A 19,578-nucleotide genomic window follows, 5' to 3' on the forward strand; every position below is an offset into this window, starting at 1 on the left:
ATCCTACAGAAGCTGGTGTGGCTTGTACTGTTCTTGTTGTAATAAAATAAAATGATCCAAAAACACATGATGAGTCTGTAGTTCCACTCCTCTGTACACAGACTTTCTACTGAGCAGAACACTGCACATTTCCTGCTTCTTCCCTCCTCTTCAGTCCAGTCCTTGTACCTGAGCATCTTCAGAGGAATGTGTTCTTTCTTTGTTAAGCACTTAACTCTGAGCTGTGAAGCGTTCAGGCAGGAAAAAGGCTCCTAACTCAAGGGATGGACCAGTGCTGTGTCCACATTTTAAACTGGATCTTTAGGCACTTTGTTCCCAGCAGCCTGTCACAGAGACACATCATTTGTTCCCATTTCTTTAGCTGCATCTGTGAAAAACAGCAAAGATAACACAGTGTGACAGACAGAAAACAGGATTTCTGCAGCAACAAGGTGATTCCCAAAGAGCTGTTAGCTGAAAACTTGGCATATCTCAGCATAGTCTGCAGCTGTTACCATGGAAACATCTGCAGATATTCACTTTAAAGCTGCTCAGAGCTGAACTAACTCTGGTTCTGCCTCAGATTCTGGGTTTATGTTCATGTTGGAACATGTTTCAGTGAATCTCTGCAGCTACATCCTGCTTTCATATGATTATATGAATTTGAAATGATTGGATTTATGGTCTTAATAATTAGAAACGTAGCTCCATTTTGCAGCCACCTGCTGAAAAATGATTTGAAACTATCTATCCATATTTAAACCTTGTGTTTTAATCGGAGGATTTCCCCTGAGGTGGATCATGAAGCGGAGCGGGGCCCCGCCTTTATTCTGAAAAGCCCGCCGGAAGTGACGCGGCGTTTCCTCTCAGCTGAGCGCAGAACTCTGGTGAAGCGTAGCCGCGGGTGGAGAAGCTAACAGTTAGCATCGGAAATAATAATAATAATAATAACGTTTGATCGTTGTAAAGCAAGCAGTTTGATCCCTTTATTAAGCGCTGACGTCACTGTTAAGGTACGTAAGGTGCGTCCCGTTGTGTCAGTCAGACCAGACTTCATGTAAAAAAGATCAACATTAAAGGAATAAAGGAAGCAGAGCGACCTGATTCATCAGCTGAGGAGAGGTTCGTTTATTTCAGTTACCACAGCAGAAAGTTTCTTTATGTCCTGATGCACTCTGAATCCTGACTGAAACTCTGAACATTATTTCTGTGGAAATAATCACAAAGCTGAGCTGCAGCTATTTTATAAAGAAGTTCAGACATAAAAGGGAGATTGGATATAGGTCTATAATTAGCTAACACTTCTGAATCAAGAGTAGGTTTAATTACATTAAACATTAAACCTTTACTTTAATTTAAAGTAAAGGTTTAATGACAGCAACCTTAAAAGGCTGAGGTACATATCCTGTCAGTGATGATTCAGGAGAACAGGTGGGAACAGGTGTGCTAACAACGTGCTAACATCGTGCTAACCTGTGTGTCCACAGGTGCTAACCTGTGTGCTAACCTGTGTGTCCACAGGTGGGAACAGGTGTGCTAACATCATGCTAACATCGTGCTAACCTGTGTGTCCACAGGTGGGAACAGGTGTGCTAACATCATGCTAACATCGTGCTAACCTGTGTGTCCACAGGTCCGCAGGTTCTGTGGGGACCGCGGATGTTTTCATGTTGAACCGATACGATCTGACGCTGTTAAAACATGGTGCTAACGTCATGCTAACCTGTGTGTCCTCAGGTGGGATGCAGGTTCTGTGGGGACCACAGATGTTGAACTGATCTGACGCTGTATTAAAACATCGTGCTAACATCCTGCTAACATCCTGCTAACATTGTGCTAACATGGTGCTAACATCCTGCTAACATGGTGCTAACATTGTGCTAACATCCTGCTAACATGGTGCTAACATCCTGCTAACATTGTGCTAACATGGTGCTAACATCCTGCTAACACCCTGCTAACATGGTGCTAACATCCTGCTAACATTGTGCTAACATCCTGCTAACATTGTGCTAACATCCTGCTAACATGGTGCTAACATCATGCTAACATGGTGCTAACATCATGCTAACATCATGCTAACATCGTGCTAACCTGTGTGTCCACAGGTGGGAACAGGTGTGCTAACCTGTGTGCTAACATCGTGCTAACCTGTGTGTCCACAGGTCCGCAGGTTCTGTGGGGACCGCGGATGTTTTCATGTTGAACCGATACGATCTGACGCTGTTAAAACATGTTGCTAACGTCATGCTAACCTGTGTGTCCTCAGGTGGGATGCAGGTTCTGTGGGGACCACAGATGTTGAACTGATCTGACGCTGTATTAAAACATCGTGCTAACATCGCGCTAACATCGCGCTAACATGGTGCTAACATCCTGCTAACATGGTGCTAACATTGTGCTAACATCCTGCTAACATTGTGCTAACATGGTGCTAACATCCTGCTAACATCCTGCTAACATCCTGCTAACATGGTGCTAACATCCTGCTAACATGGTGCTAACATTGTGCTAACATCCTGCTAACATCCTGCTAACATGGTGCTAACATGGTGCTAACATCCTGCTAACATCCTGCTAACATGGTGCTAACATCCTGCTAACATGGTGCTAACATCCTGCTAACATCCTGCTAACATGGTGCTAACATCCTGCTAACATGGTGCTAACATTGTGCTAACATCCTGCTAACATGGTGCTAACATCCTGCTAACATGGTGCTAACATCCTGCTAACATCCTGCTAACATGGTGCTAACATCCTGCTAACATCCTGCTAACATTGTGCTAACATGGTGCTAACATCCTGCTAACATGTTGCTAACATCCTGCTAACATTGTGCTAACATCCTGCTAACATTGTGCTAACATCCTGCTAACCTGTGTGTCCTCAGGTGGGATGCAGGTGTCAGATCCATGGAGGTGGTGCTGAACCAAAGGATCTGCTCCGCCCAGGCGCTGCTGCAGCGGGCGGAGCAGATGTGTCCAGGTGTGGACGGACACCAGAAGCTGTGCTCCAAGCTGCGCGCCGAGCTGCGCTTCCTGCGGCGGGTCGAGGCCGGCGAGCTGCAGGTGAAGGAGTCGCACCTGCACAGCACCAACCTGACCCACCTCACCGCCATCGTGGACTCGGCGCAGAGCCTGGAGGACGTGGCGGCGCTGCTGCACGTCTTCACCTACCGGGACGCCGCGGGGCGCCGCCGGACGCTGGTGGTGGACGTGGTGGCGAACGGGGGACACACCTGGGTGAAGGCCGTGGGGCGCAAGGCGGAGGCGCTGCACAACATCTGGCAGGGGCGGGGCCAGTACGGCGACCGGAGCATCATCGGGCAGGCCGAGGACTTCCTGCAGGCCAGCCAGCAGCAGCCCGTCCACTACCAGCCGCCCCGCGTCGTCTTCGCCTTCTACGGCGGCGTCTCCTGCCCCATGGCCGCCCGCCTCCGCGACATGGGCGTGTCCGTGCGCGGGGACATCGTGGCCGTCAGCACTGTGGAGGAGGGGGAGGAGCCAGAGGAGGAGGAAGGGGAGGAGCCACAGGAGGAGGAGGAGCCAGAGGGGGAGGAGCCTCAGGAGGGGGAGGAGCCAGAGGGGGAGGAGCCTCAGGAGGAGGAGGAGCCGGAGCAGCCGACCCGGGTGGACTGCGGCGTGGTCGTGGCCCGCCTGGCGTTCCCGGAACAGGTCCCGGTGCAGGAGTGCCGGCGGGTGAACCTGGACATCACCACGCTCATCACCTACGTGTCGTCGCTGAGTCACGGGCGCTGCCGCCTCGCCTTCCGGGAGCCGGTGCTGACGGAGCAGGCGGCGCAGGAGCGCCGGCAGCCCGTGCTGCCGCTGCTGGACGCCTTCATGGCGGGGAAGGAGCTGTTCGCCTGCCGCGCCGCCGTGCACGACTTCCAGGTGATCCTGGACACGCTGGGCGGGCCGGGCGAGAAGGAGCGCGCCCGGGAGCTGCTCGCCCGCCTCCAGCTGGCGGACGACCGGCCCTCAGAGCGCACGCTGCGCCTCACGCCCAGCGCCAAGATCAACCAGCGCTCGCTCACGATCTTCGGCACCGGAGACTCGCTGAGGGCCGTCACCATGACGGCGAACAGCCGCTTCGTCAGGGCGGCGGCCAATCAGGGCGTCCGTTACAGCGTGTTCATCCACCAGCCGAGAGCCCTGACGCAGGGGAAGGAATGGAGGGCCACGCCCATCTGAGCCGCAGGGGCTGATGGGAGTTTGGAGGGTCCTGTTTGTGTTGGTCAGCTGACTTTTTGTTTCTGTTGGATCATTAAAGATCAATAAAGAATCTCAGGCACTTCCTGCTCACCTGTCTTTCTTCAGCCTTCAGTGATCAATAACTCCTGATCACATGGGGATAAATCACCCCACACATCCAATTTATATCGTAAAATCTGTGTCATTTCCAGCCTTAAATGTATGTGCTTTTACTTTGAAAGCGGAAGTGGAGTTCCGGGTTTGAACGAATGGCACCGAACGGAGCTGTTAGCATGTTAGCATCTTAGCTTGTTAGTCTGTTAGCATGTTAGCATGTTAGCATGTTAGTCTTTCCTTTTCTGTGCCCTCAGTTTGGAGATTTGTGTTTAATTTCTTAAAGACTACAGGACTTTTTGAAAGGATTTAGTTTATTTTTTTTTATTTAGTGAATTGTTTATTTATTTGTCTATTTATTTATTTATTTAATTTTTTTAATTTATTTTTTTTAATTTTGTCACTCCTTCGTCGACGCTCCACACCCGCAGTTACATAATTGTACCGTTGGTGGCGGTAATGCAACATTATGGATGCTAACCGCCAATAAATTACAAGAAGAAGAAGAAGCATGTTAGTCTGTTACCATGTTAGCATGTCAGTCTGTTAGCATTTGGCCCCAGCAGCAGGAGGTTTAGGGTCCTTTTGAGGGAGTTTCCGGGTAAAATGCAGAGAGTTGGAGCAGAGAAGGAGCTGCGGACTCTGATGGAGGTGAGAAGTGAACTTCTAACTGATCTTTAATTCAGAATAAAGCAGCTAGAGATGCTAACTGTCTCTGTTAGACCTGTATGGAGGCTTTAGCTCAGGTGAGTGCTGCTGGACACAGATGCTAACTGTCTCTGTTAGACCTGTATGGAGGCTTTAGCTCAGGTGAGTGCTGCTGGACACAGATGCTAACTGTCTCTGTTAGACCTGTATGGAGGCTTTAGCTCAGGTGAGTGCTGCTGGACACAGATGCTAACTGTCTCTGTTAGACCTGTATGGAGGCTTTAGCTCAGGTGAGTGCTACTGGACACAGATGCTAACTGTCTCTGTTAGACCTGTATGGAGGCTTTAGCTCAGGTGAGTGCTGCTGGACACAGATGCTAACTGTCTCTGTTAGACCTGTATGGAGGCTTTAGCTCAGGTGAGTGCTGCTGGACACAGATGCTAACTGTCTCTGTTAGACCTGTATGGAGGCTTTAGCTCAGGTGAGTGCTGCTGGATACAGATGCTAACTGTCTCTGTTAGACCTGTATGGAGGCTTTAGCTCAGGTGTGTGCTGCTGGACACAGATGCTAACTGTCTCTGTTAGACCTGTATGGAGGCTTTAGCTCAGGTGAGTGCTGCTGGACACAGATGCTAACTGTCTCTGTTAGACCTGTATGGAGGCTTTAGCTCAGGTGAGTGCTGCGGGACACAGATGCTAACTGTCTCTGTTAGACCTGTATGGAGGCTTTAGCTCAGGTGAGTGCTGCGGGACACAGATGCTAACTGTCTCTGTTAGACCTGTATGGAGGCTTTAGCTCATGTGAGTGCTACTGGACACAGATGCTAACTGTCTCTGTTAGACCTGTATGGAGGCTTTAGCTCAGGTGAGTGCTGCTGGACACAGATGCTAACTGTCTCTGTTAGACCTGTATGGAGGCTTTAGCTCATGTGAGTGCTACTGGACACAGATGCTAACTGTCTCTGTTAGACCTGTATGGAGGCTTTAGCTCAGGTGAGTGCTGCTGAACACAGATGCTAACTGTCTCTGTTAGACCTGTATGGAGGCTTTAGCTCAGGTGAGTGCTGCTGGACACAGATGCTAACTGTCTCTGTTAGACCTGTATGGAGGCTTTAGCTCAGGTGAGTGCTGCGGGACACAGATGCTAACTGTCTCTGTTAGACCTGTATGGAGGCTTTAGCTCAGGTGTGTGCTGCTGGACACAGATGCTAACTGTCTCTGTTAGACCTGTATGGAGGCTTTAGCTCAGGTGAGTGCTGCTGGACACATATGCTAACTGTCTCTGTTAGACCTGTATGGAGGCTTTAGCTCAGGTGAGTGCTGCTGGACACAGATGCTAACTGTCTCTGTTAGACCTGTATGGAGGCTTTAGCTCAGGTGTGTGCTGCTGAACACAGATGCTAACTGTCTCTGTTAGACCAGTATGGAGGCTTTAGCTCAGGTGTGTGCTGCTGAACACAGATGCTAACTGTCTCTGTTAGACCTGTATGGAGGCTTTAGCTCAGGTGAGTGCTGCTGAACACAGATGCTAACTGTCTCTGTTAGACCTGTATGGAGGCTTTAGCTCAGGTGAGTGCTGCTGAACACAGATGCTAACTGTCTCTGTTAGACCTGTATGGAGGCTTTAGCTCAGGTGAGTGCTGCTGAACACAGATGCTAACTGTCTCTGTTAGACCTGTATGGAGGCTTTAGCTCAGGTGTGTGCTGCTGGATACAGATGCTAACTGTCTCTGTTAGACCTGTATGGAGGCTTTAGCTCAGGTGAGTGCTGCTGGACACAGATGCTAACTGTCTCTGTTAGACCTGTATGGAGGCTTTAGCTCAGGTGAGTGCTGCTGGACACATATGCTAACTGTCTCTGTTAGACCTGTATAGAGGCTTTAGCTCAGGTGAGTGCTACTGGACACAGATGCTAACTGTCTCTGTTAGACCTGTATGGAGGCTTTAGCTCAGGTGAGTGCTACTGGACACAGATGCTAACTGTCTCTGTTAGATCTGTATGGAGGCTTTAGCTCAGGTGTGTGTTGCTGGACACAGATGCTAACTGTCTCTGTTAGACCTGTATGGAGGCTTTAGCTCAGGTGTGTGCTGCTGGACACAGATGCTAACTGTCTCTGTTAGACCTGTATGGAGGCTTTAGCTCAGGTGTGTGCTGCGGGACACAGATGCTAACTGTCTCTGTTAGACCTGTATGGAGGCTTTAGCTCAGGTGAGTGTGGAGGCTTTAGCTCAGGTGTGTGCTAATGGACACAGATGCTAACTGTCTCTGTTAGACCTGTATGGAGGCTTTAGCTCATGTGAGTGCTACTGGACACAGATGCTAACTGTCTCTGTTAGACCTGTATGGAGGCTTTAGCTCAGGTGTGTGCTGCTGGACACAGATGCTAACTGTCTCTGTTAGACCTGTATGGAGGCTTTAGCTCAGGTGAGTGCTGCTGGACACAGATGCTAACTGTCTCTGTTAGACCTGTATGGAGGCTTTAGCTCAGGTGAGTGCTGCTGGACACAGATGCTAACTGTCTCTGTTAGACCTGTATGGAGGCTTTAGCTCAGGTGAGTGCTACTGGACACAGATGCTAACTGTCTCTGTTAGACCTGTATGGAGGCTTTAGCTCAGGTGTGTGCTGCTGGACACAGATGCTAACTGTCTCTGTTAGACCTGTATGTAGGCTTTAGCTCAGGTGAGTGCTACTGGACACAGATGCTAACTGTCTCTGTTAGACCTGTATGGAGGCTTTAGCTCAGGTGAGTGCTGCTGGACACAGATGCTAACTGTCTCTGTTAGATCTGTATGGAGGCTTTAGCTCAGGTGTGTGCTAATGGACACAGATGCTAACTGTCTCTGTTAGACCTGTATGGAGGCTTTAGCTCAGGTGAGTGCTGCTGGACACAGATGCTAACTGTCTCTGTTAGACCTGTATGGAGGCTTTAGCTCAGGTGTGTGCTGCTGGACACAGATGCTAACTGTCTCTGTTAGACCTGTATGGAGGCTTTAGCTCAGGTGTGTGTTGCTGGACACAGATGCTAACTGTCTCTGTTAGATCTGTATGGAGGCTTTAGCTCAGGTGAGTGCTGCTGGACACAGATGCTAACTGTCTCAGGTAGCTGCATGCTAACCCCACAGAGCCATGTGACTGACACCTGCTCCTCCTCCACAGTGTCGGTACCGTTATCCAGGTGAAACCCTGCTAGACCTCCAGGCGGTTCGGTCCCAGTTCTCAGACCTTCGTCTCTACATCGACTTTTACTGTGAGTACCAACTGTTTCCTGCAGTGGCAGGGAGCAGGGCCCCCCCACTGCTGACATCTTATTTAGGGTATTTAGAATGTTCTCTGACCCTAAATAACATATCAAATGGCGCTTTTCCACTAGCTCGGCACGGCTCGGTTTGGTTGTGTATGTAGTATGTAGTAATGTAGCATGTAGTAATGTAGCATGCAGTATGGAGCCAATGAAGAGAAGCTAAAACTGGAGAAATATGATCTCTGCTGTTAGTTCTCATCAAAACTCTGGCTGCAGCATTTTGGATCAGCTGAAGGCTTTTCAGAGAATATGTGGGACAGCCCAATAATAAAGAATTACAGTAGTCCAATCCTGAAGTAACAAATGCATGGACTAGTTTTTCTGCATCACTCTGAGACAAGATGTTCCTGATTTTAACAATATTACGAAGATGAAAGAAGGCAGTCCTAGAAACCTGTTTTATATGCGAGTCAAATGATAAGTTCTGGTCAAAAATAACTCCAAGGTTCCTCACTGTAGAACTAGAAGCCAAGGAAATACCATCTAGAGTAACTATATAGCTAGACAATTTCTCCCTGAAGCGCTCAGGTCCAAAGATAACGACTTCAGTTTTGTCTGAATTTAGCAGCAGACAGTTCTGAGTCATCCAGGTCTTTATGTCTTTAAGACATGCTTGTAGTCTGACCAACCTATTGGGTTCATCTGGTTTTATAGATAAGTACAGCTGAGTATCATCAGCATAGCAGTGGAACTTTATGCCATGCTGTCTAATAATGTTACCTAATGGAAGCATGTATAAAGTAAAAAGAATCGGTCCAAGCACAGAACCCTGAGGAACTCCATGACTTACTCTGGTGTGTGAGGAAGATTCTTCATTTACAAGAACAAACTGAAATCTATCAGATAAATATGACTTAAACCAGCCTAATGCAGTTCCTTTAATCCCAATAACATGTTCAAGTCTGTGTAATAAGATACTGTGATCGACCGTATCAAATGCAGCACTGAGATCCAACAGGACAAGCACAGACACAAGTCCGCTATCAGAGGCTAAGAGGAGATCATTGGTAACTTTCAGCAGCGCAGTTTCTGTGCTATGATGCACTCTGAATCCTGACTGAAACTCTTCAAACAGATTATTTCTGTGTAAGTGATCACAAAGCTGAGCTGCAACTATTTTTTCAAGAACTTTAGACATAAAAGGGAGATTGGATATAGGTCTATAATGAGCCAACACTTCTGAATCAAGAGTAGGTTTTTTAAGTAAAGGTTTAATTACAGCAACCTTAAAAGTCTGAGGTACATATCCTGTCAACAAAGACAGATTGATCAAATCCAATATGGAAGTGTCAATTAATGGGAAAACCTCCTTGAACAGTCTGGTTGGGATTGGGTCTAAAACACAAGTTGATGGTTTAGAAGAGACTATTGCTGTTGTTAGTTCAGAGAGATCAACTGGGCAGAAGCCGTCTAAATACAAATCAGGTTCTAAAGATACTTCTAAAGCTGCTGTACTTGATGATACATCACTGATAATAGTGGGAAGGACTCCATCAATCTTCTCTCTGATAGAAACAATTTTATTAATAAAGAAGCTCATGAAATCATCACTGCTGAGAGTTAAAGGAATAACTGGCTCAGCAGAGCTCGGACTCTTAGTCAGACTGGCTACAGTGCTGAAGAGAAACCTGGGATTATTCTTATTCTCTTCTATCAATGATGAATAATAAGCAGTTCTAGCTTTACGAAGGGCTTTCTTATACATTGTTAAACTATCTTTCCAGACTAATTGAGACTCTTCTAAATTAGAGGAACGCCACTGTCTCTCCAGCTTTCTTGCAGTCTGCTTTAAAGCACGCAGCTGTGAATTATACCAAGGAGCCAGCCTCTTCTGACTGATTACCTTCCTTTTCAGAGGGGCAACATTGTCCAGTGCTGTACGCATTGAAACTATAGTGCTGTCAACAAGAGAGTCAAGTGCTGCTGGAGTAAAGTTTATGTAGTCGTCCTCTGTCATATCTGCACATGGCAGTGAAGAAAAGGATGATGGAATTAATTCTTTAAATCTGGTTACAGCATCCTCTGATAGACACCTTCTATATGTAAATTTCTTCTCAGAAACTGTATAGTCAAGTAATGTAAACTCAAAGGTTATCAGAAAATGGTCAGATAAGACAGGGTTATGAGGGAACACTGTTAACTGTTCACTCTCAATGCCATAAGTCAGCACAAGATCAAGGGTGTGATTAAGGCAGTGAGTCGGTCCGTGAACACTCTGAGAAAATCCAATAGAGTCCAATATAGAATTAAAGTTCATATTCAGGCAGTCATTTTCAACATCTACATGAATATTAAAGTCACCCACTACAATGACTTTATCTGTACTCAGCACTAACTGGGATAAAAACTCTGAGAATTCAGACAGAAACTCAGAATAAGGGCCAGGTGGACGATACACAACAACAAACACAAGAGGTTTCTGGGATTTCCACTTTGGGAAAAACTGAGAATCAGAGATTCAAAAGAGCTCAAACTAATCTTGGGTCTGGGACTGATGAGTAACCCTGATCTGAAGATAGCTGCCACTCCTCCTCTGCCTGTGGTTCCAGGAACGTGAACATTTAAACAGTCAGATGATTCATTAATGCTAACATGATGCTAACATGATGCTAACATGATGCCAACATGATGCTAACATGATCCTCCTGCTGCAGCCAGGTTTCTGTAAGACTAAATATATCAATATGATGATCACAAATCAACTCATTCACTAACAGAGACTTGGAAAGGAGAGATCTGATATTCAGCAAACCACATTTAATAGTTTGATGTTTTGCATGTAGTATGCAGTATGTAGTATGTAGTATGTAGTATGCAGTATGTAGTAATGTAGTATGCAGTGTGTGGTATGTAGTATGTAGTATGCAGTATGTAGTTATGTAGTATGCAGTGTGTGGTATGTAGTATGTAGTATGCAGTGTGTGGTATGTAGTATGCAGTGTGTGGTATGTAGTATGTAGTATGCAGTATGTAGTTATGTAGTATGCAGTGTGTGGTATGTAGTATGTAGTATGCAGTGTGTGGTATGTAGTATGCAGTGTGTGGTATGTAGTATGCAGTATGTAGTATGCAGTGTGTGGTATGTAGTAATGTAGTATGTAGTATGCAGTATGTAGTATGCAGTATGCAGTGTGTGGTATGTAGTAATGTAGTATGTAGTAATGTAGTATGTAGTATGCAGTGTGTGGTATGTAGTAATGTAGTATGCAGTATGTAGTATGCAGTGTGTGGTATGTAGTAATGTAGTATGCAGTATGTAGTAATGTAGTATGTAGTATGCAGTATGTAGTATGCAGTGTGTGGTATGTAGTAATGTAGTATGTAGTATGCAGTGTGTGGTATGTAGTAATGTAGTATGCAGTATGTAGTATGCAGTGTGTGGTATGTAGTATGTAGTATGCAGTATGCAGTGTGTGGTATGTAGTATGTAGTATGTAGTATGCAGTATGTAGTAATGTAGTATGTAGTATGCAGTATGCAGTGTGTGGTATGTAGTAACGTAGTAATGTAGTATGCAGTATGTAGTATGCAGTGTGTGGTATGTAGTAATGTAGTATGCAGTATGTAGTAATGTAGTATGCAGTATGTAGTATGTAGTATGCAGTGTGTGGTATGTAGTAATGTAGTATGTAGTATGCAGTGTGTGGTATGTAGTAATGTAGTATGTAGTAATGTAGTATGCAGTATGTAGTATGCAGTGTGTGGTATGTAGTAATGTAGTATGCAGTGTGTGGTATGTAGTATGCAGTATGTAGTATGCAGTGTGTGGTATGTAGTATGCAGTATGTAGTATGCAGTGTGTAGTATGCAGTGTGTGGTATGTAGTAATGTAGTATGCAGTATGTAGTATGCAGTGTGTGGTATGTAGTATGTAGTATGCAGTATGCAGTGTGTGGTATGTAGTAATGTAGTATGTAGTAATGTAGTATGTAGTATGCAGTATGTAGTATGCAGTGTGTGGTATGTAGTAATGTAGTATGTAGTATGCAGTGTGTGGTATGTAGTAATGTAGTATGTAGTAATGTAGTATGTAGTATGCAGTGTGTGGTATGTAGTAATGTAGTATGTAGTAATGTAGTATGTAGTAATGTAGTATGTAGTATGTAGTATGCAGTGTGTGGTATGTAGTAATGTAGTATGTAGTAATGTAGTATGCAGTATGTAGTATGCAGTGTGTGGTATGTAGTATGCAGTGTGTGGTATGTAGTATGTAGTATGCAGTGTGTGGTATGTAGTATGCAGTATGTAGTATGCAGTGTGTAGTATGCAGTGTGTGGTATGTAGTAATGTAGTATGTAGTATGCAGTATGCAGTGTGTGGTATGTAGTATGCAGTATGTAGTATGCAGTGTGTAGTATGCAGTGTGTGGTATGTAGTAATGTAGTATGCAGTATGTAGTATGCAGTATGCAGTGTGTGGTATGTAGTAATGTAGTATGTAGTAATGTAGTATGCAGTGTGTGGTATGTAGTATGCAGTATGTAGTATGCAGTGTGTGGTATGTAGTAATGTAGTATGCAGTATGTAGTATGCAGTGTGTGGTATGTAGTAATGTAGTATGCAGTATGTAGTATGCAGTGTGTGGTATGTAGTAATGTAGTATGTAGTAATGTAGTATGCAGTGTGTGGTATGTAGTATGCAGTATGTGGTATGTAGTAATGTAGTATGTAGTATGCAGTATGTAGTATGCAGTATGCAGTGTGTGGTATGTAGTAATGTAGTATGCAGTATGCAGTGTGTGGTATGTAGTATGCAGTATGTAATAATGTAGTATGCAGTATGCAGTGTGTAGTATGCAGTATGCAGTGTGTGGTATGTAGTATGCAGTATGTAGTATGCAGTATGTAGTATGCAGTGTGTGGTATGTAGTAATGTAGTATGTAGTATGCAGTGTGTGGTATGTATTATGCAGTATGCAGTATGTAGTATGCAGTATGCAGTGTGTGGTATGTAGTAATGTAGTATGCAGTATGTAGTATGCAGTGTGTGGTATGTAGTAATGTAGTATGCAGTATGTAGTATGCAGTGTGTGGTATGTAGTAATGTAGTATGCAGTATGTAGTATGCAGTATGTAGTATGCAGTGTGTGGTATGTAGTAATGTAGTAATGTAGTATGTAGTATGCAGTGTGTGGTATGTAGTAATGTAGTATGTAGTATGCAGTATGTAGTATGCAGTGTGTGGTATGTAGTAATGTAGTATGTAGTATGCAGTATGTAGTATGCAGTGTGTGGTATGTAGTATGTAGTAATGTAGTATGCAGTGTGTGGTATGTAGTATGTAGTATGTAGTATGCAGTATGTAGTATGCAGTGTGTGGTATGTAGTAATGTAGTAATGTAGTATGCAGTATGTAGTATGCAGTGTGTGGTATGTAGTAATGTAGTATGCAGTATGTAGTAATGTAGTATGCAGTATGTAGTAATGTAGTATGTAGTATGCAGTGTGTGGTATGTAGTATGCAGTGTGTGGTATGTAGTAATGTAGTATGTAGTATGCAGTGTGTGGTATGTAGTAATGTAGTATGTAGTAATGTAGTATGCAGTATGCAGTGTGTGGTATGTAGTAATGTAGTATGTAGTATGCAGTGTGTGGTATGTAGTATGCAGTATGTAGTATGCAGTGTGTGGTATGTAGTATGCAGTATGTAGTATGCAGTATGTAGTATGCAGTGTGTAGTATGCAGTGTGTGGTATGTAGTAATGTAGTATGCAGTATGTAGTATGCAGTGTGTGGTATGTAGTATGTAGTATGCAGTGTGTGGTATGTAGTAATGTAGTATGTAGTATGTAGTATGCAGTGTGTGGTATGTAGTAATGTAGTATGCAGTGTGTGGTATGTAGTAATGTAGTATGTAGTAATGTAGTATGCAGTGTGTGGTATGTAGTATGTAGTATGCAGTGTGTGGTATGTAGTAATGTAGTATGCAGTATGTAGTATGCAGTGTGTGGTATGTAGTAATGTAGTATGTAGTAATGTAGTATGCAGTGTGTGGTATGTAGTAATGTAGTATGTAGTATGCAGTATGTAGTATGCAGTGTGTGGTATGTAGCAATGTAGTATGCAGTATGCAGTGTGTGGTATGTAGTATGCAGTATGTAATAATGTAGTATGCAGTGTGTGGTATGTAGTATGCAGTATGTAGTATGCAGTGTGTGGTATGTAGTAATGTAGTATGTAGTATGCAGTGTGTGGTATGTATTATGCAGTATGCAGTATGCAGTATGCAGTGTGTGGTATGTAGTAATGTAGTATGCAGTATGTAGTATGCAGTATGTAGTATATTGTGATTCTAGTCGTTCGTCGCGCGGTTATGACGCTTTCAGTGACGACACTCATCGGCCAATCAGTGGAAGGCAGTCGGCTGACGTCACGTTTTAGTAACGCTTCGGCCCGCTTGGAACCAGGGCTGAGGTGGGCCCCACCACTGCTGACATGTTATTTAGGGTATTTAGAATGTTTTCTGACCCTAAATAACACGTCTGAGGGAATTGTTCCTCAGGTTTCTCTCCACAGAAGTCATCCTTGTTCTGCCATCCACCCACAGACCAGTTCCTGCTCTGTGTTGGTCGCAGCTGTTTGTCTTTAGCTCTGCTCGGTTGTGTCGGGCCTCCCCGATGCTTTCAGGACCGTCACCCTGCTCTCACTTTAAAATCGATGTATTTTTTATGTCGGAATTTAATCTACACGGTATATTTTTACTTGTTTTCTTCAGTTTCTGTGCTTCTTTATTCATTTTTAATACTCTTCTTCATGATTCCATGTGTCAGATTGGTCTTTTCCCTTCCTTGTTTTTAAATTCCGCACCTTTAAGTGTTTTTACACGGAAACGTTCCTGCTGTGTGGTCACATGACCGACATCAGCACTTCAGATGAGTCTGTTGATCATTACAGCTAAAAGGTTGTGTCTCTGACAGGTTTTCCAAACAAGGAGAAGAAGAAGTTGGTTTTTCTGGCTGGGACACTTCCTGTTCACTATGAAGGTCAGACTGTCGGCCATTTTGTTTCTTTTCCTGTTCACATTAACCCGGGCTCTGAAGCAACACTCTACAGAAGACCGGAATTATTAAACCAGTTTTATTTTTGTAATTAATTTTCTTATTGCTTGTCATCAGTACAACAAAAGGAACAACATGTACACACTGGAAAAAATGCCCCTCCAAAAATAAGTAAAAAAACAACAAATAAAAGACGTTTTTGCTTGAAATAAGCAAAATAAATCTGCCAATGGAACTAGTGAAAATCGGCTTGTCCAGATTTCTCTAAATAAGATCAGATATTTGGGATTTTTGAGATAAAAGTGATCTTGAAATTAGCTTAAAAATCTCTTCAAATGTCAAAAAAATCTTGTTTCATATGAAATCCGACTCGAAACAATTTGTTTTCAAGACTTTTTCATTTAACAAGATATTCAAGATGTATTGTCTTCAAAGAAGTCCCTATATCTGGCTGAAATGGGACTTATTAGGCAGTTGTGTGTATTAAGTGTAATGAGATATTTTGACTAGAAATGAGACAAATATACTTGGTAAGATTTAGATTTTTTCCAGTGCAGGAACAATGACAAGAATAAATCAACAAAACATTCCTAATTATTAAAACATTACGAATTAAAAAATGCTCACATAAACTAATCCAAAGATAATTACATGCATCAACCTCCACAGGGTTAACGTCTCCAGCATCTCACCCCACAGTCACCATCCCACAACAAATCCGACTTTAGTCACAGTTAGGACACGTAAAGATGCATCAACATCGCCCCACCAACCAGCCATCTCATGAAGGGAGCCCGTAGTTCCATGAATATCTCCTCCTTATTGTTCAGCCTGAGAATCAGTTGCTCGTAGCTTTTGTTCATTTCTCCTAACCACTCATGAAATGGTCGGTGTAATGTTTTTGGTTTTCCAGGTTCTTAGAACAACCCTGCACCCTGCAGTAAGGGTTCGCTGGAATGATAAGTCTATTCCCTCTGTTAACCCATAAGAACCTGGACCCATTTGTACTTAAATGAAAATTAAGGGGGTCATAACACAGACTAAATAGACCACATAGAACACATTTTTTTTCAAAATACCACCCCCCACTGTCTGTCAGAGATCTGTAATGTGACACATGTCACATTGGGCGTTAAGAACCTGGATAATTTCTCCATCAAGGAAAATTAAGCTAAGGACTAAATTTAGCTGTGCATATGACACCTGAAAGTATTTTATCTGAACTCTTCACTTTTAAATTAATTAATTAATGATTATTAAATAAAATAATAATAAAAAAATTAAATTTTTATTATTTTATTTAATGATTGTATTGCCTTCTTGTGATTTTATGTATCTGCGAAGCGCTTTGAATTGTCTTGTGTACGAATTGTGCTCTATAAATAAAATTGCCTTGCCACATGGAACACATTTCTGACATTTTTTTCAAAATACCACCCCCTCTGTCACATTGGCCTGGATAATTTCTCCATCAAGGAAAATTATGGGGGACATAAAACAGACTAAATAGACTATATGGAACACATTTCTGACATTTTTCTCAAAATAACACTCCCTAGTGTCAAAGATGTGTCAGTGGGTGTAAAATGGTTTCAATGGTTTGAATCTTTCCTTTAGCAACCAAAAACAAGCCATTTAAATTTAGCTAGCTCTGCCCGTAGTGCTAACCTGGCACACAGACATCTTGGAAATGTTATTATGGGAAGACTAAATCACATGACCTGTCACATGACCCACCAGGATGTTAAGTATGGGTCACTCTGGCAATTCATGAGTTGAAATCAAGGATAAAGTTTTTCATGGAATTTTCCAGAACATTTAAAGGGCGTGTGACACCTGTGTGACGGTGGGTTCTTATTGGTTAATCCAGTTTTATTTGAACGGCCTGAAACTGAAAATAAAACCTCCGACCGGACCGATCCAGGGAAATAATGAGATGAAAGGAACCGGATCTGTGATGGTGTCTTGGTCCTGAGACGGAAGGTGTAATTTTCTTACCCGGAAACCGGTTCTGATCTGGACCAACCGGATGTGGTTCTGTTTCTCCACAGGAAGTAAATATAATATCCCAGTGTGCATCTGGCTTCACGAGACCCATCCGGAGTCCCGTCCTCGGTGTTACGTGTGTCCGACTGTCTCCATGGCGATAAACCCGTCGTGTCCGTGCGTGGACGCCTCTGGAAACGTGAGTCTGGACGGACTCAGAAACTGGACTCAGGTAAGCGTGCTGAGACCGGCTGGGCTCATTAGACCTGATCTGTTTCATGTTGACGGCGTGTTTATCACTTCCTGTTAGGGCGTGTCCAACCTCTCACAGCTGGTGTCGGAGATGAGACGGGCCTTCCAGGAGGACACGCCCCTTTATGCCAGGTGTTCAGGACAAGCTCCGCCTCCTACAGGTGTGCTGGTGTCAGCTGGAAGGTCAGTCCCTGTTTTTGTTCTGTCAGCTTATGTCCCAAACCAGTGAATTATGGGGTGGCAGCGCCATTATGTGGGCCCAGAAACCAACACAAAGACTGTGCTGGTCTTCATCAACACGACCAACACCGACACGCTGGAGACAAACATGTCCCCACCAGCTGTAGTGTGATATCACTCCCATGAACACAGACTGATGCTCATTACTTTCTCCTCCTGCAGCAAACAGAAGCACACCGTCCCGTCCTCCCCTCAGAACCATCGTCTGCCTTCCTCCGACTCTCACCTCTGTGGTCGGACAGGTAAGCTGCTGAACTAAATGCTACCTGGTTAGCATGCTAACAGTAATAATGATAAGTGTATCTGTTCTTTTTATGGGCCAAGTGAGTATTCAAGTTTACATGACAGAGAAAGAACTGACTTATTGTGTCAGTCCGACCAGAACTGGACCTTTAAAACACATGAAACCACAACAACAAAAACCACGACAAAACAGAAATCACAACAAATCAACAACCACAAAAAATCAACAATAAAAACAAAACAGAAATCACAACAAATCAACAACAAAAACAAAACAGAAATCGCAACAAAACAGAAACCACAACAAATCAACAACAAAAACAAAACAGAAATCACAACAAATCGACAACAAAAACAAAACAGAAACCACAACAAATCAACAACCACAACAAAACAGAAACCACAACAAAACAGAAACCAAAACAAATCAACAACCACAACAAATCAACAACAAAAACAAATCAGAAATCACAACAAATCAACAACAAAAACAAAACAGAGACCACAACAAATCAACAACCACAACAAAACAGAAACCACAACAAATCAACAACAAAAACAAATCAGAAATCACAACAAATCAACAACCACAACAAAACAGAAACCACAACAAATCAACAACCACAACAAAACAGAAACCAAAACAAATCAACAACCACAACAAAACAGAAACCAAAACAAATCAACAACCACAACAAATCAACAACAAAAACAAAACAGAAATCACAACAAATCAACAACAAAAACAAAACAGAAATAACAACAAAACAGAAACCACAACAAATCAACAACCACAACAAATCAACAACCACAACGAAATAAAAAACCACAACAAATCAACAACCACAATAATCAACAACCACAACAAAACAGAGACCACAACAAATCAACAACCACAACAAAACAACAACCACAACAAATCAACAACCACAACGAAATAAAAAACCACAACAAATCAACAACCACAACAAAACAGAGACCACAACAAATCAACAACCACAACAAAACAGAAACCAAAACAAATCAACAACCACAACAAATCAACAACAAAAACAAATCAGAAATCACAACAAATCAACAACCACAACAACCACAACAAAACAGAAACCAAAACAAATCAACAACCACAACAAATCAACAACAAAAACAAAACAAATCACAACAACAAAAACAAAACAGAAATCACAACAAATCAACAACCACAACAAAACAGAGACCACAACAAATCAACAACCACAACAAAACAGAAACCACAACAAATCAGAAATCACAACAAATCAACAACAAAAACAAAACAGAAATCACAACAAATCAACAACCACAACGACATAAAAAAACCACAACAAATCAGAAATCACAACAAATCAACAACCACGACAAATCAACAACAAAAACAAAACAGAAATCACAACAAATCAACAACAAAACAGAAACCACAACAAATCAACAACAAAAACAAATCAGAAATCACAACAAAACAGAAATCACAACAAAACAGAAACCACAAAAAAATCAACAAAAACAAAACAGAAACCACAACAAATCAACAACACAACAAATCAAAAACAAAACAGAAACCACAACAAATCAACAACCACAACGACATAAAAAAAACAAAA

The 19,578-nt window shown here is 43.1% G+C and overlaps 2 protein-coding genes across 6 annotated transcripts in view; both read left to right on the forward strand.

Annotated features, from left to right (window-relative positions):
- Positions 1-827: 827 nt before the first annotated feature.
- On the forward strand, positions 828-4,269 carry c14h7orf25 (chromosome 14 C7orf25 homolog). Of its 5 annotated transcripts, none has more exons than XR_012772761.1 (2): positions 828-1,101; positions 1,467-1,701. XR_012772761.1 is itself a non-coding variant. In XM_075482123.1 (2 exons), exon 2 carries the CDS (start codon positions 2,895-2,897, stop codon positions 4,173-4,175), a length of 1,281 nt encoding a protein of 426 aa, XP_075338238.1. In that variant the 5' UTR covers positions 840-1,101; positions 2,873-2,894; the 3' UTR covers positions 4,176-4,269. The 5 variants fall into 5 exon arrangements, 4 of the variants coding, with proteins under 4 accessions (XP_075338238.1, XP_075338240.1, XP_075338239.1 ...); XM_075482123.1 differs by lacking the exon at positions 1,467-1,701 and adding an exon at positions 2,873-4,269 and having other exon boundaries at positions 840-1,101; XM_075482125.1 differs by lacking the exon at positions 1,467-1,701 and adding an exon at positions 2,873-4,269 and having other exon boundaries at positions 840-992.
- Positions 4,270-4,702: 433 nt separating this feature from the next.
- Positions 4,703-19,578, forward strand: part of LOC142398461 (E3 ubiquitin-protein ligase RNF31) — a 61,954-nt gene continuing 47,078 nt past the window's right edge. Inside the window, exons 1-6 of the mRNA XM_075482446.1 lie at positions 4,703-4,940; positions 8,097-8,187; positions 15,158-15,223; positions 17,290-17,456; positions 17,535-17,659; positions 17,879-17,958. Coding sequence (XP_075338561.1) covers positions 4,896-4,940; positions 8,097-8,187; positions 15,158-15,223; positions 17,290-17,456; positions 17,535-17,659; positions 17,879-17,958 — 574 coding nt within the window. The 5' untranslated portion in view covers positions 4,703-4,895. The remainder of the gene's footprint in view (positions 4,941-8,096; positions 8,188-15,157; positions 15,224-17,289; positions 17,457-17,534; positions 17,660-17,878; positions 17,959-19,578) is intronic.

Source organism: Odontesthes bonariensis, chromosome 14 (assembly GCF_027942865.1).
Source record: "Odontesthes bonariensis isolate fOdoBon6 chromosome 14, fOdoBon6.hap1, whole genome shotgun sequence".
NCBI lineage: Eukaryota > Metazoa > Chordata > Actinopteri > Atheriniformes > Atherinopsidae > Odontesthes > Odontesthes bonariensis.